The sequence below is a fragment of the Astatotilapia calliptera genome, chromosome 7, assembly GCF_900246225.1.
Source record: "Astatotilapia calliptera chromosome 7, fAstCal1.2, whole genome shotgun sequence".
NCBI lineage: Eukaryota > Metazoa > Chordata > Actinopteri > Cichliformes > Cichlidae > Astatotilapia > Astatotilapia calliptera.
Window position 1 is genome coordinate 1673445 of NC_039308.1, and position 27918 is coordinate 1701362.

Here is a 27918-nt window from a genome sequence, read left to right on the forward strand (position 1 = left end):
TGCTGGTCTGGGGTCAGCATTTACCCAGCTTTAACATCACTCTTGGCTAGCTTAGCGTTAGCATGCTGTCTGCATGTGCTTGCAAAGAGCTGAAGTTGTGTTAGCAGTGTAATGCAGCTGTGTCTGTCCTGGAGCAGTCTGCACTTTACCGTCGCGCTCTCGTCCTTTTGTGCAATTAAAAATAAAAGAACCACTTTTTGATTCCATCCCTACAGATGACACCCAGCTCTATCTGTCCATGAAGCCAGATAACACACACCACTGAGTTAAACTGCAGGAATGTCTTAAAGACAAAGACCTGGATGGCCGCTAACTTTCTGCTTCTTAATTCAGATCAAACTGAGGTTATTGTATTTGATGATGATTTACTTCAGAAACTTAAACAGGCACAACTGATGCTGCAGCCTGACTGCTCATCCATTTGTTACCTGTTGAAGTTCAGGGTCTGGCTGCTGGGCTGGGGTCGGCCTTCACTCTGGGTCTTAGCTAGCTGGCTAGCTTAGTGTTAGCATGCTGTCTGTGCAGATGCTTGCAAAGAGCTGAAGTTGTGTTAGCAGTATAACTGGAAGTCCTGGATTTCTGTCCGTTATGGTGTCGTGTGATACAAGTGGTGGTGACTGTTTACCCAGTTTTAGCTGTGGGACAGACGGCCTCACATCTGACTCTAAAATGTTTTGGTATACCGAGGAGTTCATGGTCCTTTCAGTGACTGCACCGAGCCCAAAGCACCATCCCTCCACCATTGTGATGATAACTGTTTCATTTCCTCCAAACGTGCAGCTGTTCATGCCGCTGTTTGTTCCAGAAGTCTTGTGGTTTCTTCATTAATTTGTTCTTTTTAGAGAGAAGCAAGCCATACTTGTTCAGTCTTCTTCTATTTGTACGCTCATGAACTTTAACCTTTAACATGCTAACTGAGTTAGAGTCTGAGATGGAGCTCTTGGGTCTCTCTGCAGGTTCACTGAGCACTGCATGATTTGAAGTTGGGTAGACTTGCTAGAACCTCAATTCCTGGAATGATTCTAGCATTGTGCTAACAATCCAGAATGATATTGGCCTTTAAGGTTTGACACAGAAGTTGCAGGGTAGTTTCTCTGAAGCCTCAAAAAGGCAAAATGAAACTAATATAGTCAAAAAAGTCCAATCCATGTGTTTCCAAAGCTGTCTAGTTTCATAGCTACCCTGTGTAGGACCAATATGCCATATATTCTGGATAAATGTAGACTTTCTATGAACCAAAAAAAATGGTTGTCTGAGAAATCCATGTCAAACCACTCGGCTCCATTCGCTCCAGCAGAAAATGTTTGCCTTCTGGTTGAATTCAGATGCTATAATGACATTTTACTGGTAAGATACAAGGGAGTAACGATACAAAAACTCGGCCGCAGAATGAAATGTCAGCGCTCGACTGCCGTGGAGTCTTAATGTGGCCGAGCTCCGTGATTCGTCGGTCAGGTCACGAGAGTTTGTTTGGTGAGTGAGGATGAGCGGCTGTGTCCCCGCTGCTCTGCGTTTACTGCAGAGCATGGCTCGCTCCTTCTTTTCACGACTATTGCATGAATTTCCCAGAGGAACCCACCCGAGGGATCAATGAAGTTTCATCTAATCTACTTTCACATCATTGTCATAAAATCACATAGTTAAAGCCGTTTCTTTTCTTTTCTTTAGCCTCGCTGGTTAGCAGGACTCACTTCAGAAGTGAAGTTGCAGACAAAGTGATTTCATTGATCCTGCTGTTACAATGAAAGTGACCACCCACCCACCTACAGTGCCCTCACCAATCACAGCATTACGGCGCTCCACACAGACAAAATGCTCTATAACACCTTATTAAAGAACACAAATGAGAGTCAAAGATGTTAAACCAGCCTACAAGAAGTCCCAATGCCATCGAGCATGCACCTTGATGCTGGGACAAGCTCAATTTGTGGAGCCACCACTCTGCAACCCACATGATCCAAAGATTCTTCTAACAGCACCCCAGAGCATGTCTGCACAATGTTCGGCCGTGACAGTGAGAGCAGTGAGTCTGCTGAGTCTGCAGGAAACATTTCCCTGAAGTCAAACGGCTGAATGTTTAGAAAAAGACTTCTGCAGCAGCCTCGTCGCAGAGCACTGAGAGGCCGAGGCTCTGGAAAGCACACAGAGCGAGTGGTGTGTGTGTGTGTCATAAACCCGTATACACTGTTGCAGTGTGAGGACCTGTCTTGTGCACCTGCTCCCTGTAGCAGTGGCTGAGTGTTCAGGCGTGTTTGAAGGTGAGAGCTGGGTTAGGATTATGTTATTAATGGCTGTATTTAATCTTGAACTAAGTCAACAGGAAATTAATTCCAGTCAGTGCGAGGTGTAGTCTCAGATTGTTTCATCCTTTCTGCGCTGCTTGGATTGTTGTCATGGAAACAGTGCTTTCCAGCCTCCTGAGTACGTTTGTGATCGTGTCCTGCTCGACTTCTTAATTTACGATGAAGAAAAAGGCAACAGTGTAAAACCAAAGACTGAATTTTCTCTCCATGAAGCCTGAAAGGTCGAGCGCAGGGTTTGTCCGAGTTGCTGGGAGCACCTCAGGTTTCTGTCATTGCAAACGCAGTTTCACGTCTCACCTCAGCTGTTTGTTTTCTTATTGTTTTATTTATTAGAAAAGAGATCAAACAAAGAACAAACGATAAAAAGAAAATTGTACTAATCAGTCAGTTTCCCTGAGACCACATCAATTATTTAGTCAAAGAAACAAACACACCTGAGCTGCTGGTATTGCAGGTAAAGTCTTCGTCTTTCCCTGATTAGCACTCTGCTCGCAAAAACAGCAAAAAGTCAGACAATTTAAAAGCCACTTTACAGATACATAGTTACAGATACATAGTTACTAGGGGTGCAACGATACACAAAATTCACGGTTCGGTTCGATACTTTGGTGTCACGGTTCGATATTTTTTCGATACAAAAAAAATGTTCATGCATTTTTAATTTGTCATTTATTAAAATTATAAATATATATTTTAACTCAAAAGTACAGTTTTTAAATTTAACCCTAACCCTTGTGCGTGTTTTTTATTTTGACAGCGAATGCGCACCTGCGGACCACTTATGTGCAGCCCTGGTTATTTAGCTCGTCATATTGCAGCCACAGAAATTATTTTGTCCATGAAACCATAAAGCTGCACTTTCTTTTTGCCTTATAGTCTGATTTGTCATAACTTCTCCGTTTTGTGGTAAGCTTTTCTTTGGCTGTCACTTCTTCACCCTGACCTGTCTTATTTGGCTCAGCAGAACTGAAATGCTTTTACACACGACTCACATAAGCTCAGCGATTCTCTGCGCGATCAACCTCTCACATGTTTAAGCTGCGGGAGATTTCACTTGTCATGTTTGCATAGTAAGCTAACGATTAATAAGACGATGTCAGAGGAATTGGTGCACAAATTATCATCACTCACAGATCAGTGCTGTCGCTCTCTATACACAGTTCGCACGATTGCAAAGTGAAAGCAAAAAAACAAGCGCAAATTCAAACACGATTTCAATATGTCACATATTGACAGTGGCTCACCGATGCCAATGACATAATTACCCAGCTACATTTCTGAAAGAATGCAAAAGCATTGACATATATTTTTCCTACAATAGCCCGACGGGCAGGGCAGAGATAGATTTTGGTAGCCCGACTGAAAAAAATCGCTAGCTCCGGGATGTCGGGCTAGCGATATTGCGAGCCCTGTATCTGATTGAGGAATCACTCATCTTTGGAAAAGAGAGTTTATTACAGAGAAATGTCTCTTTCCAAAATAAAAGCTATACTATCCGCTTCTTCTGGGCTATATTCTCAGCAGCATAAGGAGAATCATTACGTTAACGAGCTAACTGCGCTAACACACTAGTTCCCACCAATGTAATTGAGCATTGCATGGCACATCCAACATACTGTTTTACTTTAGTCCATGACTCGCTTACCTTCAGGGTCATACGTCACATGGAAACCAAAATAATTCCAAACGCCAGATCTGAATGAGGGTGGGGGAGGTCCATGTTGCAAGGAGAGCTTAACTTCTGTCTTGCTAGCTTGCCCTGCGCTCTTCCTTCTGACGATGCTGTCTGTGTTGAGCGCTCAGTGGATCTGCGCTCGACAGTGCAGCCTAGGCGGAGTAGTCGAACGCAGATCCACTGAGCACTCAACACAGACAGCATCGTCAGAAGGAAAGTTGATAAAATAAATTACAAAGTTTGTATTGTTCGATACATATGCGTACCGAACCGAAAGCACTGTATCGAACGGTTCAATATCGATACGAATATCGTTGCACCCCTAATAGTTACAGATACATAGTTACAGATACATAGTTACAGATACATAGTTAGCTTACAGAGTTTTATCACAGGTGTATCGAAGAGTCGGGGTACACCTGTCACTTAACTAAAGTCCACAGTAACTACATACATAGCAAAAAATAGAAAATCATTTGTTTGTTTTTTAGACATATTTCTAGTTACAGAATAGATTTCAGAGGTTTGTCCCTCAAAACTGTAAATGCAAAAAAGTTGCACAAAATAGTTTACAGGAAATTTATTTGGAGTGTCTTTGTAGTTTCATTTTTGAGATATTTTTTTATAAACTTTCAGAAAAACGAAAATAAATATTATTTGAAAAAAAAAACAGCATCAAAATAAACTATTTCCAACAGTGAAATTTAAGTTTAAGCCTCCCAGAAATTTTACAGAAAGACATAAAGTCAAACACGACTTTCAAAAACACCAGTAAACCTTTGAAAGGTCCTGCAGGGAGAAAACTACATTTCCCACAGAAAATGGCGTCACTTCCAGTTTTCGAAGGTAATAGCGGCCACGCCAGTTTGCGCCGACGTTTATTCGATTGTAGGAAGTGATATGAACAGCTGATCAAAGCGTGTTTCTGGATTTTAATGGTTTTGTTGTTGCCAACGCTTTTTATGCGATTTTTGCAAAAAGCCGTTTGTGGATGAGACCGTGACCTACGACAAGTTGAATGTGTGTTACGTAAGAACAACTCCTTGTTATTGCGCCATCTTACGTGGTTGCAATTTTACTGGCATTTAAAAATAGTTACACAAAACAGAGCGTGCATGCTCCGATGGGCTTAAAAAGATGTGCTGGTGACATTAATAAGTTAACTTCCACAGTCTGTATTATTATTAACATTTTTATAGCTTTCCTTTGTGGTCTTAAATAATCTGCTTTCATATAAACATCCTTTGGTTTCAGGCTTGTTTCACACTACAAGCATCATTGGTGTCATCATGCTACAGCTTTCACTCACACACACACACACACACACACACACACACACACACACACACACACACACACACACACACACACACACACACACGTGTGTTGTTGTTTTTGGATCCAGAGAATATGCAGGTCACAGCTTTACTTCCTCCAGACTGACTTTGTGTTTCACTGCGACAGCACTCTTATCAGCAGAGTGAAATGTTTGGGGTGAAGGTCTCAACACTCTGAGCTGCTCTCTAAGTTTTCTAATAGTCAAACCAGTAAACCTGGACACTGTCCCATTAAAAGTTTGTGTTCAGCACTTTGGAACAAACCGAAAGTCTCAAAGTGCCCGGGGACCCGAGAGGCTCGATCACAAGGCTGAAGTAGATCAGACAGGTAGTCTTTTTTTAAGACAATAAAGAACTTTAAAGAAAAGTAAAAGGATTTTAAAATCAATACATAACCTGACAGGTAACCAGAGAAAACAGGAGTGATGGGCAGGAGTGAAGGTGTCATCAATCATCCCACACATGGGAGCAAGCATCAGGGATTCGGGTTTCTTGCACCTGCGTGAGTGTGACGGACTACAAACGCTGTGTCGGCGGTCGCGCTCCTCCTGAAGAAAGACTTCAGCCAGAACATGGTATACCGTCTTTAGACGTCAACGAGCTGTCTGACTTCCTCTTTAGTCTCGTAAATCCTCTTTTTCGCGGATGCCTGCAGGGTAAAAATGATCCTAACACCTGTGAGAACAGCCGCACTGATCATTTTAACTCGAGCTCAATAAATTTGGACCATTTCTAACTACCAGTGATGTCTCAGAGTGAGTTGGATTATGGGAATGCAGTTCAGATCAAGTCACAACAGCAGCCGCCTCAAAGTGCTTTACATGTTTACGTAAAGACCCTACAGTAATGTGGACAACACCCCAGCAATTAGACCACCCCAATAAACCTCCGACAGAACCAGGCTCGGTGAGGCGAGGGAGACGGGGAAATGCTTCCAGTAAAATACTTGAACCTTCATTTGTGACGTTTTTATTGGAAGAGTCCGCGTGCCGTGCAGACCGGGCGGCGTACAGCGGTGACCTTTGCTTAAAGACGTTCCCCGCAGTGTTTTGTACTTTGCAGCTTTTTTTAGACTTTAAAATACAGGCATGTGTGTCCTCTAGACTTTGCAACATGCATTTTTAATGATAAACCCACAGGTGGTTTCTGCAGGGTCCAGGAGGTAATTTCCCTTTTACAGAGGTCACTGCATCGTAACAGGCAGCAGTGCGTCTGTGTTCTGGTTCCGGGTCAGTCCCAGATCAATCAGCTGCAGTCTTTCTGGGAAAGCAGAGTCACTGCAGCACTTTCACAATCAGTGCATCATTATTATTGTGAATATAAATGTGGCTGAAGCTGGTGAAGTATCCGTCTCTAGCTGATAAATCGAACTTACCGGCTAACAGCGTTCATATTTGTTTTGGGTCTGACAGGAAAGCGATATTCTATCAATTACCCGGCAGGCGTGAAATGGCCTGCGCACGCACTGTTAAATGAAAGAGTCGCCGTGCGTCATGTTGCATGCTGGTGTGATTGTGCTTCGTCACGCATGGATCCTTTGATGAAGTGACATGAACAGAGTTGTAACAGTAATGATTTTGTTGTTTGTAGTGGTGTCAGACAAGCGAGGGGGGGGTCATCGGCGAGCGTGTGAAGAGCTGTCTCAGAGGACACGGGTATGCCCAGCTACAACACGGCGAGATGAAATGCTTGGTTTAGAGACAGCCCAGCTGACTGTAAACTAACCACGTGGGATCTGTCTTTACTCTCAAACATAATTTCTTCAATCCAAAATATTGGAAACTTATTTGTTGGCACGATTTATCACCCAAACAATTTTTGGCTGCTTTTGGCGCTCGTGGCTCCGTTACCCCTCTGAACGATGCTGTGCGGTCCAGATGTGACTCGACAGTCATGACCTGGTCAGTCTTGATGTGGGTTAGGGCTGGTGTTGTGTGAGCCAGATGTGGCATGAAGCTCTTATTGTCTTGTCATTCAGGCTGACAGATCATCCCCCTAAAGTGCAGATTCCCTGACCAGTTGCGAGTAGTTGGCCGCCCAGGTGATTTGTAAAACCCAGTTCATGAAGACTGGCGAGTGACGCCCTGGCAGCAGCCAGTTGCTGGGGAAGGTTTGTGCCCAGTTTGTGAGTGGTTTCTGGAGACGGCTGACTGCAAAAAGGTTCGTGGTTCTTCGTCTAAAACCAGAACGGCCCCGTTTTTACAGATCTACAAGCTTTCCAAAGATGCATAAGGCCAAAGCTGACAGCTCTGACTTCTTCTTAAATGAAACTTTTGTGCTGCTTTCTGATGTTTCTTTACTCTTGGTTTGGGTTGTTGTCATTTAGGCACAAGCTGCTTCCTTAGGCTCACAGATACTCGTGGTTTAGGGTAAAACCTCAACCTTACAGAGACAGTTTAGGAGCCACATCTTAGCTCCAGCATATAAAGTTGGGCAGCTCACCAGTGGCTGGCTCTGAAATGTGAAATAATAAGAAGACCTGAATCACAGCCATTGTTCACAGCTGTGAAACTTGATTTTCATGCTTTATTGGACTAAACCGAAACAATGGCTGCCTGGAAGGTAGGAGATCGATCCGAGAACACGTTATTTCCTCCGTCTAATGGGCTTAAATATGAAACCACTAATGCATGTTCCCCTTTAAAGCCTGATATTAAACTTTCTGGCTTTACATAGCAGTTACATTTTCAATTAAGACCCAACTACTGAAATCCAGCAGCTGCACCAAGTAAAGAGCTGACACACGAAGTTTTCTTATATAGGTTTTGTTTTACATTTGGCGTCAGGGTTATATGTGGTATTTCTTCAGATGAAGTTTAATTCTAAACTCGCTGCATTTGTTTTGGGAGAAAATGTCCCTGAAGGTGCCGTATGCAGAGTTCTGCCATCCATAAATCAGCAGCACATATAGTTCAGTACATTGCTATAATAACCATAAGGGAACTCATTAAGCTGGGGTGATAATTCAAAGTGGGGAGGCTGAGCAGAAGATTAAAGAAACAGGGACCGATGCAGGGAGGTTGAAACTGGGTTTTAATTGTTACAAAATTATATGTATGATAGTCATTAGTGGCAACATTCAAGTTTTCTATGATGCAGGTGTTACCTTAACATGTAAATGCACAGACTGTAAATAATTTTAATGTTTGCTGAAATTGTCCCAAGGATTGATCATTGATCCAAGGTCCTACCCTCACCTAGTACCATTACCCCTGTATAGTTGAACTGGGCTTCCTCTGAAGGGACTTTGCTTTAGAGCTGGGGTGGGAGTTCAGAGCAAACCCTCTGCTCCTCCACATTCAAAGGAGCCAACTGAGATGCTTCAGCATCTCCTGGACTCTAGATGACGTGTTCAAGAATGCTCTGGCAGGTGACCCTGGAGTAGGAATAGGACACGCCGGAAGAGGTCAAGCAGGCATCCGGGGGGAGGAGGCTTGGCTTTCTCTGCTTTGACCGCTGACTGTGACGCATGATAAACATCAGATAATAGATTAATAGGTGGACAAATGTTGGATTAACACAATTATGAAGGTGAATATCAGGGCTGCCACGATTAGTCGACTAGTCACGATTACATCGACTATCAGAATCGTCGACGACTGATTTAATAGTCGACGCGTCGTTTGAAGCTTTGTAAGATCACAAAAGACGCAGGAATAAGTAGCAGGATTTAAGAGTGTAATAACGGACTGAAACAGAAGATGGCAGCACTGCATGTACAAGGATGCCAGCTGCCGTTAAACCCCGAAGAAGAAGCTGTGTCCCAGAATTCATAGCGCAGCCCAGCTCAGTTTCCAACAATGGTGGCAGCTAGTTAGTTTTAATATTACTCTTATTATTCTTTCTGGGTCACAAAATAAACGTTTAACATATTTTCAGGCGAGAATGTAGCTGTGTAAACCTCAAATATCTGCTCTGTTTATCAGGACACCGCATATTTTCAAAAGCGCTCCGACGTTTTCGGAGACGTCTGTTACCCACTAGCTTGATAGCTAGCCGGGGGCTAGGCTAACTAGAGCCGTGAGAACACCGGACTCCCGGCTAATCTTTTTCAAACCCACCGCCGTCTTTCGCTACTCAGGTTAAACATGATATATGAGTCACTTAGATAACTTAAAAATGTTATTGTTTGGCTTTTTCAGTATTTTATTTGTTCCTGAGTAAATCGGTTTGGCTGAGATTAAAGTTATAGTTTTTACACAGCTGAATAAATGTCAAGCAGACAGCTGATTATCAGAAGTGTGAGATGCTCCAGAATATACTCCGGTGTCCTGTTATAGTTTAGATAGCAAGGAGTTTATTAAACTTCACCGAAACAATCTGCAAATTTCATTAAAATTTAACAAACTATCATCTTGTTTTTATTTTTAGTTAGCACAGACCTTAAACAGTTAAAGCTGTAAGCTAATGATAGTTATATAAGAGCAGATGCTGCTGGTGCAATAAGCTGTACGTTTTATGTCCAATGGATGATGATCTGATTAGTCGACTAATCGCAAAAATAATTGGTGACTAGTCGACTATCAAAATAATCGTTTGTGGCAGCCCTAGTGACGATGCTGCAGAGGATGGAGATGTGCTGTTTGGTGCCATCCATGAAGCAGATGATTTACAGGCAGTATGAGAATAATGAAACTATCTCAGACAGTATACCAACGACCTTAAACCCCTACATGGAGTCTGTAGGTCTGGTGTCTTTCTGCTCTTATTGCTTAGAGCTGACCCTGAACTGTTAACAGTGCCCAGCCTTCAGATGAGAAAACCTTTTTATGTAGGTAACCCCCTGACACTGACCTCTGGGTAAACATTAACATTTTAATCTGAATAAAGATTTAGCAAACACATCTATAATTGTGTTACCGGGTGAATATTGAGGAGGAACGGCCTCATGGGGGTCAATGTTGGGATTCTGTAGGGGGTGTGTGGATATCGCCAGTTGTTAAAGCAAACCAAATAAAAGTTTTGCCCTGCGTAAACATCACGTTTCTCGCCAACGGATGTGTGTCTCCCTTTCTATTTACCGGTTGTGCTGATGTATTGTGTGAGAGCACGGTGCCTGCTGTTTACTCTGCGGGAGACCAGATAATTTCTGTAGATAATGCACACTGCTGTGCAAAAAGTTTATATGCATCTGATGCTCAGATTCCTATCTGTCGGGGACGCGTGGGATCATCTCGGATGCATTGTGCAGCACAACAATGAGCCCCAACATTCATCCAGAGTGATAAAGGACTATCATCAAGCAGAGAAGAACAAGCAGTCCTGGAACAGATGGTGTGGACCCCACAAAGCCCCCGATCTCAGCATCGTGGAGTCATTCTGGGATTGCAGAAAGAGATGGGGGAAAGTTTAGATGTTACTGCCAACTCGTATGGAAAAGGGAAAACTTTCCCTCGAACAGTGAATACATCATGTAAAAGACTAACAGGACTCTCACGTGTCATATGGACTTTTTCATGCGGTTGCTGTGACAGCCCTTGTCCAGTCTCTGGATCCAACCATGGAGGAGTTTTCAGTAGGAGAGTCTACAGTTCTCAAACCCACGCATGGTCCATTAGCTCCAGTGTGTGAGCAGCTGAATGCTGCTTGTTTCTTTGGACTGCACAGAGTCCTGAGTTCGCGCCCTGGGGTCGGACTATCAGTGCAGAGCCGGCGCCCGTGGGAGAACCTTATGCAGAAATGACCCAGACCATGTTGATGCCATCTCTCGCCTGCGCAGTGTACATCTAAAAGCAACCCAACCTCACCAGGCTTGGCTCCCTGTGTGCTCGTCTTCTCCCACAAAGTGACGTTCTGGTCAAGCTAAACTAAAATCATAAACCAGCGGTCCCCAATCTTTTTTGCGCGACACACCGGTCCTACGATATTTTCACAGACTGGCCTTTAAGGGGTCGCAGATAAATACAGCAAAATAAAACCAGTACCAGTACAAAAAAAAGAAAATGTATTCATAACACACGGGAAAAGACCCAGGGAAACTGAGGTAACGATAAAAGTGATAAAAAATAACGGTAAAAACGCTGAAAACCATAAATTTCACACCCGAACCTCAACTCTCGCGGCCTGCTACCGAACGACTCGAGGTTGGGGACCGCTGTCACAAACCATACCTGATTTTTAATTCGGCTGCTCTCCCTCCAATCTAGTCTTCTTGTTCGGCGGCTACTTTTCAACGGCTTCCTGTTCTGACCATAGATCTCAAAATTGCACCGAAGACAAAGACTGGCTTCTGAACGTGAGAGATTTTTGGCCACACCCACAAACTGTTGTCTTGCTATCAGCCAGATTTGAGCTGTTTTCCCAGTCAGTTTAGTGCTACCCCAGGAGAAGACCATAAGAACTGAGATTATTTTTAACTAATAGGTTCCTGTCATTGCAAAGATTGTACACATAACATCTATGAACAGTGATTTTCTATAAACTGTGTTTGTGGTTCTGTGTTCAGCCATTCCTCAACCCAGAGGGGGGGTCCAAGTGTGACGTCGTCCTGCTGAATCGTTGGAGTGTGAGAAACTACCAGGTCCAACGAGGTGACATCGTGTCTGTTGTGTGAGTAAATAAACCAAACGACACACGTGTGCATGAAATGGTTGTTTTGTTGAGAAATTATCGGACGGTGATGATGTAAACAAAACCCCCGGTGCGTCTTTCACTCACGTTTCACGTGTACGTTTGTTTTTGTGTGGACGAGTCTCAGAAGTCGCTCTACGGCTACACAGCTAAGCTGCTGGGTTTGTGTTGATGCAGAAACCTTTTCACAGCCTCATATTCAACACCATCACTGAGTATAAAGACGTGTTTGAACAAAATACCTGCAAGAAAAGGACAACAAAAAACCAGCGTGTCAGAATGATCTGAAAGTGACAGATAACAAATATCTGCTGGAGAAATCAAACGAAGCCACGAAACGCTGTGATTAACAGCGGCTGCGGTATTTTAAAAAGTTTGCGAGTTCTAATGGGGAACGTGTTCCCAACATTTGTTTTGTTGTGTGTCTCTCTGTAGATGGCGGCTGCTTTGGAAAGCTTAGCGCAGCGAGAACAATAGGAGCGCTCTTTATCTGACATTTCACGGGTACAAGGAGATGAGTCACTTATAAAACTAATATAATTTTTTTATCAAAGCTGAGCCGTTGGTCTAACAGTTGGATTATAGCTGTGATAACACACTGCAGCCTCAAAGTCAGAAACACATTAAAGCAGGGATGTATGCACGTTTTCTTCCAGTGTTTTCCTTTTGTTAAACGGACACTCGGTCCGTTAAAAGGATTTCTGGAAGTGACTTTTAAGTTTTAACTAGAAACTAAGTATGTTCCTCCCGGTTTGGAGGCTAAATCACTTTTGATGATTTTGCTATACAAGTTGTGATTGGAAAGTTTGGTCGGTCCATTGATCCATCCGTCTAAGATTTGGACAAAGGAAGGATTGTAAGTCTGCTAACTCGGGGAGTGGTGAGTTTTGCATTTATATGGATTTTTTGCGTATTCTGTGTGCAGGCAAACGATGGCCACCGCACTGTGGTGCATAAGATAAGATAAGATGAACTAATACCACAGTGCGGTCTATGAGTCTTTTGCCCAAGGTAGAATATTAATTAGAGCTCCTCTAAGTCTCGAAATTCTTGACTCCATGAACATTGAATAAAACAACAAGGATGCTCGTGGTTCGAGTTTGGACTCTTCGACTGAAAACTGTGACTCGGCCGGATGCCCCGGTCTCGTCTCCAGGTAAGTCAGATTCCCACATCCGCTTCGTGCGCGGCGGATTCTGCTCCGAGTGAACCAAACATAACAAACAGCGAGTGTGGTCCATCGAAAGAGCACCGACGCACACAGAGCCTTCGCTGCTCATTAGACAAATCTCGCTGGAGAATCACAAGTTTGAGTTTTTGCATCCGAGTGCAGCCGGAATGTCTCAGCCGTCCGTCCTCAGTCCCAGACGTCCGCCGCTCCATCGATGTTCCTGTGAGCGTCACACACACTGATTCAACCTGTTCAAACTGGAGAAGCTGCAGTCCCTCCAGCTGCTCCGAGACCCACAAAACTGAGATTTCACAATGAAATTGACAGATTTAACAGCCTTTTCCAGCTGTTTGATGGCGTGACGATGATTCTGTCATTTTCCCCCTAATTTTTTGTTATTTGAGGCAATCTGTGACAGGAGGCAGGAAGACGAGTCCTCCTCTGTGATTTTGCCCGGATGGCAGCTCCTCTCTGCTCAAGAGTCGGCGCTTTTGTAGGAAAAGATGTTTCTAAAAGTGTGTTCCTGTCGGTGCACGGAGCACAGCAGCTCCGAACCGTAATTTAGCCTAATCTGAGTCTGAGTGCTGCTCACTTTGAGCCCCTATATTGTAGCTGAATGCATAAAGAGGCCTCTTTCTGGAGGAGGGGAGGCAGAGCAGCATCACACAGCTGCACAGCCATATACAGATGGAAAGGGAAATGGGGACACTGGTCGTGTAAAGTTCACCTGAGTGCAGAATCTCTCTGACATTTAGACTCGATCTGCTGTTTTTGTGGCGTTATCAGCTCAGTGCACCTCAGCCCTCCTCCCGTCTCTGCCTTTTTCTCTGTTTGTCTTCCAATCTTAAATCACCACCCGTTTACGTGGCAGCCCTTTGAAGAAGAGGGGGATCTTTCCTCAAAGCAGCAGATAGCGAGTCCTCCACATGTGAAAGTGATCTGTATCGCCTCACCTCATCACTGGGGATTGTGTTCAAATCTCTCGTAAAGCCGCGTCTATCATCCTGCGAGGCCGCCTCGGATTTAAATTTCAAACGTGCGACTACGCTGCGGGCGAGGCCGACTCGGGCTTGTAATTGGCACTCGTTTTAAGGAAGATCGTTCGGGGGAATGTGCCGGTCCGTAGAGTAAAGTCTTATTTACGCTGGTTGGCACGTGCTGGAGAAGGAAAGCGATTGCGTCCCTTTCTTTCTGGAGAGCTCGCCGCTTCCGTGGCTGTTTGTTTGGTGAAGACCAAACCTGATTGATTTTACGTTCGACCATTTTCCTCTGAGCGGCCTTGGAACAGATTGGTGCAAAACATCATTTTCTCCAGGACGGGGAGGAAATGTTTCAGGCGGGTTATAAATCTGCACCACGAACGACGTATGGAGTCCCGTGCTCCTGCGCTCCTTTTGTTTTGCAGGGTTTGAAAGCTTTAATGACGGCTATCCTGGATCGTCGGGTAACGTGGTGAGATGAGCCCCAACCCAAAGTTAGTTAGATGTGAACTTTTCCACCACTTCTCCAGACTTTTGTCTCAGAGGCAAAGCGACGTTCAATCAGGTTCAGCAGCCTGGAGAAGTGCCAGGAAAGCACCGAAAATTCATCCCAGTACTGTCATCTGTGAACTGGGTGTTACACTGGTGAGAAGAGTCACTTTTACCAACTCGCAGCTCCTCCTGTTACATTTCAGAGGGGATCTACTCCACCTTTCCTTATTTTCTGTCAAACACATCCTGTTCCAAAGCTGGATGAGTGGGAGAGATGTGGTCAGAAGACCCACCCACCTGCTGGTCAGGCCTTCTGTTTATGAGGGGAAGCCAATCATAAAGACAAGTTAGTGTAAAGAGAGAGCAGCTTCGACAGCTCATGTCAAATGGAGGATAAACTGAGGGGCTGTGAGACCCTGTGTGAGGTAAATAATGATTATGAACTTTAATAAGTTACAGTTTTGTGATGTGCTGGGTTCATGTTGTAAAGGGGACAGTCGAACTCTTTTTGTAAAGAGTCGTCTGCGTTGCCAACTGGAGACACGCAGAGAAACGAAACCTGAAATAATTCGATTCAACTTTATTTATACAGTTGAATCGGTCAACAGTCGCCTCAAGGCGCTTTATATTGTACAGTAGATCGTACAATAACATACAGAGAAAACCCAACAATCATGTGACCCCCTATGAGCAAGCACTTTGGCGACAGTGGGAAGGAAAAACTCCCTTTTAACAGGAAGAAACCTCCAGCAGAACCAGGCTCAGGGAGGGGCGGGGCCATCTGCTGTGATTGGTTGGGGAGAGAGAAGGAAGACAGGATAAAGACATGCTGTGGAAGAGAGACAGAGGTTAATAACAGAGGTCTGTTAACACATAGTGAGTGAAGAAGAATCATGTCAAGTAACAGCTGGTCGGGTAACCGGTTTTATGACGACCTGTGTTCTGTAGTTTCCCTGAAATCACGTTGAGGTTTTATTCTTGGCTCGAGTTGGAGATCCTAATCACGAGTTCTTGGTCGAACGTTTCACTGTCGTTCTTGTTTTTCTAGCTCAGACTGGAAATAATCTAGTATTTCTAGTACTTTAACAAAACACTCAAATAATGAAGGAGAGGATGCTAAAATATATAAATGAAATGTAAGTACAGGTTATACTTGTTTAACGTTGGGCCTTTCCTAAACCTGATGTAGGTTTTTGGTGTCTGCAAGTCAGAATAAAACCCAAATATCACAAATATGAAGCAAGATACAAACTGATAAACTTGTGATTCATGCTGAACCTTAGAAACAGGGCTGTGAAGAAAGGATTTGGCCACATTCTGATTTCTTACTTTCATGTTGTTTCAGTTCATCGAACAAACTTTAAGACAAAAGATAACCAAGTAAATGCAACATGCAGAGTTCAATTTCACAATCCAGACCTGATCTCTGTCACACCTGCTGAAAAAAATAAAGTGAAGCAGGCTGAAAGATCTCAAACAGCAGCACATCACGCCGCGACCCAGTCAGTGACACCATCAGTCGGTCACAGAGACTTTTTAAGGCTCCAGAGAACCACAGCGAGAGCTGTTATCCACGCACGGAGGAAACCTGGAACGGGGCTGAGCCTTCCCACCTCCCCAACCTCTGATCGAAAAATACGAAGGTTTGGCAGCGGCCGAGTTGAAGTTGGACTGACTGAGGTCATGACAAAGAATCTCGGACGTGATATGAAGGAGTCACTGACGTTGTTAGGTTCAGGGGCAGGTCGCCTCTACATGGCTTTAACGCATCGTTCCTCCTCTTGATGTCCCGTGTGCCGAACTACCAGCTTGTGTGTTTCTGTCGTCGGCGCCGTCTGCCATGTTGGTTTTGATGCCCTGCGATGAGAGTGATTCTAGAGGCTACACCAGGCATGGGCGAACTACGGCCCGGGGGCCACGTGCGGCCCGTTAAAACGTTTTGATCCGGCCCGCCAAACTTGAAAAAAAAATGTAATAAATTAACCTTGTTAATGTTTTATTTCCCCTGCAATTCTGATGTTTCCTCACTAGATGGCGCACTCTAGATATATTGGCTTTGTTGAGGTGAAGCGGCGTAGGCCTATTACTCCACGTTTGCACTTTACCCTGTGACCTACCGCCCCTCTATGAAGATGAGCGGACCCAAGAAAAGGAAAGTGGACAGAGAATGTCGAGTGTTCAAAAAGGAGTGGACAACTAAATATTTTTTCACTGAACACCGATCATCTGCTGTTTGCCTGATATGCCAAGAAACTGTGGCGGTTTTTAAAGAGTATAATATTAGCCGTCACTTTGCCACAAAGCACACAAATTATGCTAGCAAGCTCTCAACAAAAGAACGGGAATCTGCTGCTGAGAAGTTGGCAGCTAATTTGAAGGCTCAGCAAAGTTTTTTTCACCGTCAAACTGCCATTCAAGAATCTAGTACCAAGGCCAGTTTTATGCTTTCATTCAAAATAGCAAAGGCCAGCAAACCACTGTCAGAGGGCGAGTTTTTAAAAGAATGTATGGTAGAGACAGCAGGTATTTTGTGCCCGGAGACCAAAGACAAATTTGAGAAAATCAGTTTATCACGGCGGACAGTGACTCGCCGTGTAGAACTAATAGATGAAGATATCACCAGCATATTAAACAAAAAGGCGAAGTCATTCACTTTTTATTCTGTAGCACTGGATGAAAGCAACGATGTCAAAGACACTGCTCAGCTCCTCATTTTTATCCGAGGAATCAACGAAACCTTTGAAATAACGGAGGAGTTTTTGACAATGGAGTCTCTGAAAGGACAAACACGGGGAGAGGACTTGTTTGAACGAGTGTCTGCTGCCATCGAAAACATGAAGCTTCCCTGGAGTAAGCTTGTTAACGTCACCACAGATGGATCTCCAAATTTAACGGGAAAAAACGTTGGCCTGCTGAGGAGAATCCAGAATAAAGTGAAAGATGAAAACCCTGACCAGGATGTGATTTTCCTCCACTGCATCCTCCACCAGGAATCTCTATGTAAATCAGTGTTACAGCTGAATCATGTTGTGAATCCTGTGGTGAAACTTGTCGACTTCATACGCGCACGGGGACTTCAGCACCGTCAGTTCATTGCGTTCCTGGAGGAAACTGATGCGGATCACCAGGACCTGCTTTATCACTCCCGTGTCCGCTGGTTGAGTTTGGGCAAAGTGTTTCAACGAGTGTGGGAGCTCAAAGAGGAGATTGGCGTGTTTTTGGAGCGGCAGGGGAAGACTGATGAATTTCCTGAGCTGAGCAACAAGAGCTGGATGTGTGACTTTGCGTTTGCTACGGACATATTTTCACACTTGAATGAGCTCAACGTGAAACTGCAGGGGAAGGAGCAGTTTGTGCATGACATGCACACAAACGTGAAAGCCTTCAAATCCAAGCTGGCTTTATTCTCCAGGCAGATTTTGAACAAGTCATTCACTCATTTTCCTACACTAGCCACGCTGAAAGAGGCCGGAGCAAAAGTAAAGAAATACAGTGAGTCACTGGATGCACTGCACGGAGAATTCTGCCGTCGGTTTTTGGATTTCGATAAAATTGACAAGTCACTTCAATTGGTGGCCTTTCCTCTGTCACAAGACCCCGAAACAGCTCCAGAGGAGCTTCAGCTCGAACTCATCAACCTTCAGTCCAACCCTGCCTTAAAAGAGAAATTCAGCTCTCTGAAACTAAATGACTTCTATGCTTCACTCAATGATGCCGCGTTTCCAAATCTAAGGCGAAGAGCGCAGATGATGTTGGCTTTGTTCGGCTCTACCTTCGTGTGTGAACAGACATTCAGCGTCATGAACATCAACAAAGCCAGCCACAGATCCAAGTTAACAGACCTACACCTCAGATCAATCCTGAGAATCGCCACAACAAAACTAACTCCAGACTTTGATGCGCTGGCTAAAAAAGGAGACCAACAACACTGCTCCCATTAAAATGTGTGTCTCCGTGATACGCACGTTGTTAAAATGAACAGTGCGCGCAGATCAACTATAACGCTTCACAGACTGACTTGCTGCAACTGTTTCGAACTTGCACTGGTCGTTGTTGACTTTTGGCACCGGGGAAACAAATTGAATAAAAGGAACAGGACAAGTACATCTGCATCTCCTACCGTTTTTGGAAAAAAAAAAAAAAGTTAGGAGGAGAGTGATGTGATATCCTGAAGGATAACAGAACTTTCAGTGCTTTAAAATAAAATGTTCATTTATTTGATTTTCAGTGTTTAAAGGCTCATTTCGAAGTCAGAGATTTTATTGTAATGCTTTTCTTCATTTAAAAAAAATGAAATTAAAGCACATGTTTTCTCCATATCCCAAGATGTGTATTTTTCCCCCAATGAGGTGATGTTTTCAAAGCATGCCATCTATCTACTCCTGTTCCGGCCCATTTGTCAAATGTTAGAACTCAATGTGGCCCACGAATCAAAAAGTTTGCCCACCCCTGGGCTACACGTATGAAATGAGAAGGGCGTGCTTTTGCATTGTGACGTGTGCCGTTTACGCGTCGGGTCTCTGCGAGTCATGGCGCGCTGAACATGGCTTCAGTCGTGTTTCTGGGGTTGCTGGTGTTGTTAGAAGAGGACGTGTGGAAACGTCTTCCCACTGTGGAGATTTGTGGCAGGTAACGCAGCACAGATTTGACGTGTCTCAGCTCCTGAGGGTATTCACGGGCTCCCCAACAGGACGTTCGAGTGTTAATTTCATTCCCTGGTTATTATCGTAATGAGATGAAATGTAAGCCTGACTGTTATAATCACGGGCTTCATTCCCACGTCTGTAATCTTCAGCACCTACGGCACACTGAGACTTTTAACCCTCTCCAGGCAGACGTTGCCGATTTGCAACAGTTAAAAACTAACAACCTGATCACCCCACATACGAGTTTTTTTACTCAGAAGCACCACTGCAGGACTCGGTCGTGCATAGCAACAAAAAGTTTAATTTGAGCCTGAGAGGGTTGAGGTGTGAAACTAAAATCTTCCCCCTTCTGCAGCTCTTTGAGCATCGTTTCATCCTTCAACAGTAATTTCAATAAGCATTGTCGTTTCAGCGCAAAGACTCTTTCTTGTTATCTCTCTATACCTACATGCCTCTTTCTCCAACGTCTCCAGAGATCAGGACACGTGTCAAAGTCTCAGTTAGTCGTTTCTTAAAATTATTATTTTCTGAGGCGTAGACTGTTGAGGTGAGGAAGCAAAAAAAGCCTGTGGGGTTTCTATAAGCGTCTCAAATACAGATGCAAACGACAGGAGAGAAGAAACCCGGTGAAAACAGCGAGGCGGAAATAACGAAGGGAGTCAAAGAAATGAGCGCCGTGCTCGTGTGCTGAAGGAGTTCAAACTGAAGGAGCTGGAATAACAGTTATTGCAACAAATTGCGTTTTTGCTGCACGCTGTTTAAAAAGAGGTGAAGCATTGCTCATGATGCCACAGCAGCTGGTTTCCTTCGTCTAAACGAGGCGACTCCCAGCAGAACAGGTCACTCTGTAACACCACTGCAGTGATATTCATTCATACTCAAAGAAAATTACGAGGGGTTTGCTAAACGTAGTATTGTAACCGAGGTGTTCACTGAGCAGCACACTAATGCGTTTCAAACTCTGGATGGGTGGGCGTGCACAGCCCAGTTTATTTAAAGGTCGACACTTAGGATGAATTTTGAGACATAAAATGACAAAAAGCTGTTTTGGGTCTTGGAATCCAATTAAACTTTCCACATATTTCAAACAAGATTCCCCAGATTGTGTCAGATGTCTTTGTTTTTCAGTATAAATCATTTTCTTCCAGTGCAAGCTCGTCTTATCCAGTCGCGTTGGTCTGTGAGATTTCCCACCAAAACAACGCTATCAGCTTATTGGATCTCACATCTATAAGAGCTGCAGTACTTCCTCATTAACTTAAGGCAAGGCAAGGCAAGGCAAGTTTATTTGTATAGCACAATTCAACAACAAGGTGATTCAAAGTGCTTTACAGAGACATTAGAAACAAGAACAAATAAAAAGCATGATTTAAAATTGAATAAAACAAGCAAATAAACTAACTAACTAATTAACAAACAAACAAACAAAACAGTATATAAAATCAAAATAGATAAAATCAGTAGTTAAATGTAAGTTTTGAAATTTAAGCTTAAAGTGTGGATTTGGTGCTTTATTCAAATGCAGCTGAGAACAGGTGAGTCTTCAACCTGGATTTAAATAAACTGAGTGTTTCAGCTGATCTGAGGCTTTCTGGGAGTTTGTTCCAGATATAAGGAGCATAAAAGCTGAATGCAGCTTCTCCGTGTCTGGCAACTGATAAAAGACCGGATCCAGATGACCTGAGGGATCTGGAAGCTTCATACTGGGTCAGGAGGTCATTGATGTATTTTGGTCCTAAACCATTCAGAGCTTTATAGGCCAGCATCAGAACTTAAAAACCTATCAGCTGAATTCAGCCATAAATAAAGTCAGTGTCTTTTACTGTAACACATATTATGAGGATCTGCCTCCTAATAATTGGAAAAACTGACTCCTGCTCTCAGATTCACTTGAAGTTTCATATCCCTGCACTAAGATGAGTATCTGTGGAGTAATAATTCTCCAGTCGTCTTGGAGAGGTGCTCAGCAGACGTGTGACGTGCTTTTAAAACCATTTCACCTTTCAGGTAGATGTCTACTCTTTTTCATGCTCTCAGCCTTAAATGACTGTTATTACTCTTCATCAGTGTCACACATGTAACCAGTAGGTGGCCGCCTCTAAATACCAGTAGGTTCTTATAACCGTATTAAATGCAGGTCACTGTGCCCCATTGAATAGAAATAATGGGTTGAGTGTTTCCAAGTGAAAACAGCAGGAAAATGAGACATTAGGAGGCTGATGGGCAGCAGACGCATGTCCTCCTGCAGGCTGCTAATGGTAACGTAACATTAGAGACCGATAACAGGGAAGAAGTTTAATGTTGTATTTCAATGGTTGTTTGGTTCGTTTCATTCCAATCTTGCACCACAAGAAACTTTCAATAATAATTAACCAACAGTCTTAATTTAATTACTGCTCATGTTTTGTTTGTGAGGTGTCAAAGATTTATCGTGTTGAGGAAAACATTGTAGATTTTTATAAAAATATAGACGCGGTAAGCATGCACGGTAGCACTGACACACAAAGCGCAACCTTTACAGCACACCAACACAACCGGCCAACAACAGCGACGACCAGTAACGCTGCCAAACACCAAACAGCGGCAACGACAGGCCAAAGACGAGAAGGAGAAGAAGGAGCAAGCGCCGTCGGCTGCAGGCGTCCTCCAGCAACAGCTTCGCTTCATGCCAAGTAGCTTTATTGTCATTCCAACTGTGTGCAGTGGTACAGCACAGGACTACATAAAGTGCAAAAACTGCAAAAATAGGAATGTGCAAAAAGTAGCTTCATGCCTCTCCAGCTGTGACAGAGTCTTGTCATCATGGTGGTGACCAGCAACTTTGACAAACTGGTGATAATTGATGTCCTGGGAATAACAAAGTTCAAAGATCATCAGTAGGGTTGATGTACGCCTGTTTCCACACTGTCGCACACTTTAAATGTGATTGTTTACATAACAAAGACTCGATTAGTAATCGCAGATTACTGGTTAGAAGCTCGAGGAGGCGGTGCTTACTGTGGATATAAGGCTTTTTTTTAACCCGGCGTTGGCTGAGACGAGCGACCTGATCAAAAACAGGAAGAGGAAACAATGTTGGATTTCTGCTGTAAGGCTCAGAAACCATAAAAATAACACGATTTCACTCGTAGGATGAACCTGAAAGAACGTTTGATTTTTCTATAACAAAATGATGTTTTCCTACTTTTGCGCCTGAAACTCAGTTTAATGGAAACCAAGTTAATTGGACTTTACTTCCCCGCGGCAGTCACTACACCTTCACGGTACGATCGCACAGCTTCACACGGTTTAATCTGCTGTCATGCGTCAGACAGCAGCTGCCTCCTTCAACACATTTCATAAAAGAGAGGGCGAGCGAGGAAATGAGCGGAACGGCTGCGGTGTCTGTGTTCACCCGCTACGTTTATATATTTATTTCTCATCCGATTCCTGTTCAGCAGAGCAGGAAATGAAGTATTCACATCTTCTTAGAGCTCAGATTTATGGCCTTGCTGATTGCTAATTGGCTAGTGAATAATCACGTGTAGTACAGTGAAGACCAGAGAGCGGAGGGACCTCGTCGCTGTGGTTTACTGCTGAAGAGTGTTTGTGACGTTCCTCCTCACCTGTCTCAGGTGGTCATTAAAGGTGTCTTGCTGTGACACCTGGATGAAGTTCATCAAATTAGATAGAAACGTTTTAGATCTGCTTTTAGAACAAGAGTGCATGGTTTCATTGTTTCCAGTCTTCATCTCCAGACGTGAAGCTTTATTAGCTCAGCTCGGCATAATAAATGGATGAATTTGAAGATTGTGTTCAGATTTGATCATTAAGTGTCATCAAGCGTTCAGTAATGGCTGCCGTCCGCGAACGAGAAACTCTTCACAGCTAATTATGTGTTCTTGTCTTTGTTGAAGGTAAATAATCATTTAGAGCAGCGGTCCCCAGCCCCCGGGCCTCGGACCGGTACCGGGCCGCGAGAGTTGAGGCTCAGGTGTGAAATGTATAGTTTTCAGGGTTTTTATCGGTTTTCAGCGTTACTTTGTTATCGTTTTTATCGTTTACTCTGTTTTCCTGGGTCTTTTCATGTGTGTTATGAATAAATATTTTTTCGGTACCGGTACTAGTTTGATTTTGTTGTATTTATCCGCGACACCTTAAAGGCCGGTCCGTGAAAATATTGTCGGGCATAAACCGGTCCGTGGCGCAAAAAAGGTTGGAGACCGCTGATTTGGATCAAACAGCATGTAAGCACGCCGAGTGAAATGCTGACACACGTTTATGCTAACGCAACGAGCCAGAGTCCGCTCTTTGTCCTGCTGCCAAAGTATAATTCCAGCACAGTTGGTGGAGAATAGCAGGAGACCCAAATCTGAGAGACGGCACATGAGTCCATGCTGGGCTCTGAAGCTGATTTCCATTAAACTGGTGTTACAGGCGGGCTAATTAAACGGGCCCACAGAGGTTTCAGTCTTAAAGAAGCAAAAACACTTCTCAGCTTCTCAGCAGTGAATGAGACATTCAGCTCAGTTTACCTGCTGGGAGCACACCTGATCTATATAATACATGCAGTATGTGTTCTGTACACATGTACTGTTTACCTTCAGATCCCCCCCACTGTCACTCAGCACCTGATCCCACAGGGCTACGTATTCAGCCACCAGCTGCACACCAACCCACCCAACCACCGTCATCATCATGTATACCGATGACGCCACCGTGGTTGGGCTCATCTCTGATGGAGGTGAGACAGCGTAGAGGGCGGAGGCAGACGACCTGTCCCGCTCAGAGACCGTCCTTAAAACCAAAGAAGTCGTAGTGGACAGACACAGGTCCACTGTCCTGTCGTTATGGATGGAGAACAGGTGGAATCCGTCTCCACCTTCAGGTTCAGGTTCCTTTGCAGAATCAAAAGTTAATCCCAGTTGTTGCTCTGACAGATGGATTGTCACTGACTTTGGTTAACCTCAAGATTGTGGCTTTTAGTGAGTCCTGTTTCCTGTAACACCAGTACGAGAGTCCGCTTCACCCCGTCCCAGCGATTAGCCTGTGGCAGGTGCTAACTGCCATCTTCCCACAGCCTCCCTGAAGCCTGTTCATAGGCAACCTAACAACACCGCTGAACACACTAATCACAGCTCTCGCCTACATTATAACACTCCTCACCTACTGGATCGTTTTTAAACTCTAAGTACTCTCATGTGCTGCTAATGCGTTGTTAACTTCAGAGTCCAGAGCAAACAATGACGGCTTCCTGTTGAGGACCTGACTTGAAGTGAATCATTAAATTTATGTTTGCTTTTCATCGACTCTCGTTCTGAAGTACTCACGCGCTTTCTTTGAGCCACAGCTGGATTAAACCCCACCCCTGCTGGCCTGCCTGGTTGCTGTCCAGCGATTGGTCACCACGCTGTCTCCTTGTGAGAACCCTGATTGGACATCCTACAGCCGGTACTTCAGTTACCGATCAAATCAAAGAGTGTAATCAGACCTCTGTATGATTACAGGTGTAACTGTGACCGATTATCAAGATGAGTAAAGTCGCACACCTGTTGCTGTCGAACTACTTCGACCAAAACCGCCGTTTGCTCCTCCTCAGTGATGTAGTTGCCGTGGGATGAGACTACAAATGGAGAGCGCTACATACAAGACAACATAATATCTGCTCCTGCCCTAATGTTCTGCCTGCACATGCTTATCCACGCCTGATATTGATGCAATTAAAAGATAAAACACTCGGAGGCAAACCCATTTATTTCTCTTTCTGTCTGTGTCCTTTCTTCTCTGCATGCTGGCTAATACGGGAGACGTCGTCAGCGTCCAACCACACGGCGCCTTCTTTGTTTTCCTCCCAGTATCTCGTACTGGCATCAAAGCAGCACACGGCTCTCCTCTAATGTTTCCTTGTCTGCCCGTTTAGTGGCGGCGGATGCCTCCCTCCCAGCACCCGTTAGTCAGTTGACATATTGAGGGCACGATGAAGGCTGTACGTTAACGCTGCAGGGAGCGACACACTTAAAGGAAGCAGGTGGGAAAAGAAAGGGAAAAAGTTCTTTCTATCAGGATGTCGTTTCAACTTTTTGGCATAAATACACGATAAAAATCCCACATTGGAAATGTGGATGTCGCCACAGAGTGACTAACCCAGCCCAGTATGACCTCAGAGCGCTTTATTAATGTCAGGCCGGCAGAGTTGAGCTCAGCTGTAACTCGGCACTTTAAGGCGTTTCTGTTTGCTGGCTCCGTTTAGTCATGTGCTCATCACGCACAGTGTGTGCTTTGCTACCAGTTAAAGTGCTACACCTGAGAAACCCTCCTTCTCAAAGGTTTTCAAGGCGATTAGGATAAAATAGAATAGGATAGAATAGAATAGGATAAAATAGAATAGAATAGAATAATCCTTTAATTGTCCCACAACGGGTAATTTGGTTGTATCAGCAGCAAAAAAACACACATATACAAAAAGAACAGGACATAGAACAGAAAACAAAAAAACACAATTGTTACATATTTGCATCATGACAACAGTTACCAGAGCAGAGTTGTTCAAACTAGCGTACAGATAGTGTGCAGACAGAGCAGGACACTGAAAGATGTTTAAATAGTTAAGAATAGGGCTGCTCGATTATGGCAAAAATGATAATCACGATTATTTTCACTGAAATTGAGATCTCGATTATTTGATATTTATTTAACAATAACAATGTGTTGAATAATGACTTTAAAGATTGTCATAAAATAATATAAAATAGTGCAAATACTGATAACAGTGCAAATGTTTGCAATATAAGAAATAAATGAAAAATGTAAACATCTATGTTTAGTGAACTTTGCAGTGTTGCTCTGTGGTGCAGCTACGACACCGTAGCACAGTTTACACACTGTGTCTACTTGATCCACGTCTGACTGAACCAATAATGTTTCCACACCACTAAAGGTTTTTACCTCTTTTCAACCAACGGCCGTCACTCTCCTCTCCAAATAACTTCTGCTCAGCTTTCCGAGCTTCCCTCGGGTCCTCTTAATCAGCGGTCCCCAACCCCCGGGCCTCGGACCGGTACCGGTGCGTGAGTCGTTTGGTACCGGGCCGCGAGAGTTGAGGCTCAGCTGTGAAATGTTTGGTTTTCAGGGTTTTTATTGGTTTTCAGCGTTATTTTGTTATCGTTTTGATCGTTTACTCGGTTTCCCTGGGTCTTTTCACGTGTGTTATCAATAAATCTTCTTTTTTTCGGTACCGGTACTGATTTTATTTCTTGTATTTATCCGCGACACCTTAAAGGCCGGTCTGTGAAAATATTGTCGGGCATAAACCGGTCCGTGGCGCAAAAAAGGTTGGAGACCGCTGGTGTAAATTGTTGTGACACGTGTTCGAAACACAGAGAGGTGCGCTCGATTTGCCACACAGAGCAGCGCGAGAGTACAGCACGAGGGAGGGGCTAATAATCGGCTCAGTCATTTTTAATGATCGTTGAAAGCTCAGATCGTAATCGAGATTAAAATTCGATTAATCGAGCAGCCCTAGTTAAGAATATTTAGAATAAGTAGAAAAGTGCAGATTGTGTGATTGTACCTGTGCATTAAAAAGTAGACATGTAACTTCCAATAAGTTAGTTTATATATAAGCTGAGAAAAGTAATGTGCAGTTACAACAGTAGAAGTTATTACAGCGCACATGTAAACATCTGTGTTTGTTGGGAGCAGTTCTGATTGTACAGTCTGACAGCTGCAGGGAGGAAGGACCTGCAGAAACGCTCCTTCATGCATCGAGGATGCAGCAGTTTGTCACTGAAGCAGCTCTGCAGCAACATCTACATGCATGGGCTGGGAGACTCTGTCCATCAGAGATGTTATTTTGGCCAGAGTCCTTCTGTCTCCACCACCTGCACTGGGTCCAGGGTGCATCCCAGAACAGAGCTGGCCTTCCTGATGAGTTTATCCAGCCTCTTCCTCTCAGCTGCCGATAAACTGCTGCTCCAACATACCACACTGAAAAAAATGACAGATGCCACCAGAGTCATAGAAGGTCTTTAAAAGCGCTCCCTGGACTCCAAATGACCTCAGCCGCCTCAGCAGGTAGCGTCTGCTCTCACCCTTCCTGTAAAGAGCATCAGTGTTGTGGCTCCAGTCCAGTTTATTACTCAGGTGAACACCCAGGTACCTATGAGAGTCCACTATCTCCATGTCCACTCCCTGGATGTTCACCGGTGTCAGTGTGGAGGCTCTGCACACTGACACTGGTGAACATCCAGGGAGTGGATGTTGCACCTTTGCACTGTTTAGGCCAGACGCAAAGAAGACGCCACACACGCGACGGTTTAAGCTGAACATGTGGCGATGAGCTGGAAGTCCCAGCTGCTCCACATCCTTTAAGCCAGCGCTGGAAACGAGCTTTGATCCAGGCTAATTCCTCTGCTGCCAGGAGGCGTTCCCCCGCCCCCCCGAGCTCCCAGCAGGCTTTGTGTCGCCAGCGTTTTAACACAGTTCCGTTAATTGGTCCTGTGGTGGTGCTGCATTAAAACCAGAGCAGAGAATCAAACAAAGTGTGAACGCGCTGCACAGGAGTCCTGCTTTAAACCTGGTTTCACTCTGTCATCAGGTGCAGCCACACGTCATGAAGAATTAGTGGAGGAATTTCCTTTTATATGCGTGAGTTATAGAACCAAGAAGTGGAATTTTGAGTGTAGTTTTACTGTTGAATCAATACATCGTTTTATAGAGCCGAGACATTTACTGCAGTGCGATATGCAGCGTAGCAGCGCCCCATT

General features: G+C 44.2%; 1 protein-coding gene across 4 annotated transcripts in view; it reads left to right on the forward strand.

Annotated features, from left to right (window-relative positions):
* The window catches only part of immp2l (inner mitochondrial membrane peptidase subunit 2), a 218561-nt gene that overhangs the window by 42374 nt on the left and 148269 nt on the right, over positions 1-27918 (forward strand). For all 4 annotated transcript variants that reach the window (XM_026172424.1, XM_026172421.1, XM_026172423.1 and 1 more), the window contains exon 3: positions 11761-11864. In XM_026172424.1, coding sequence (XP_026028209.1) covers positions 11761-11864 — 104 coding nt within the window. The remainder of the gene's footprint in view (positions 1-11760; positions 11865-27918) is intronic.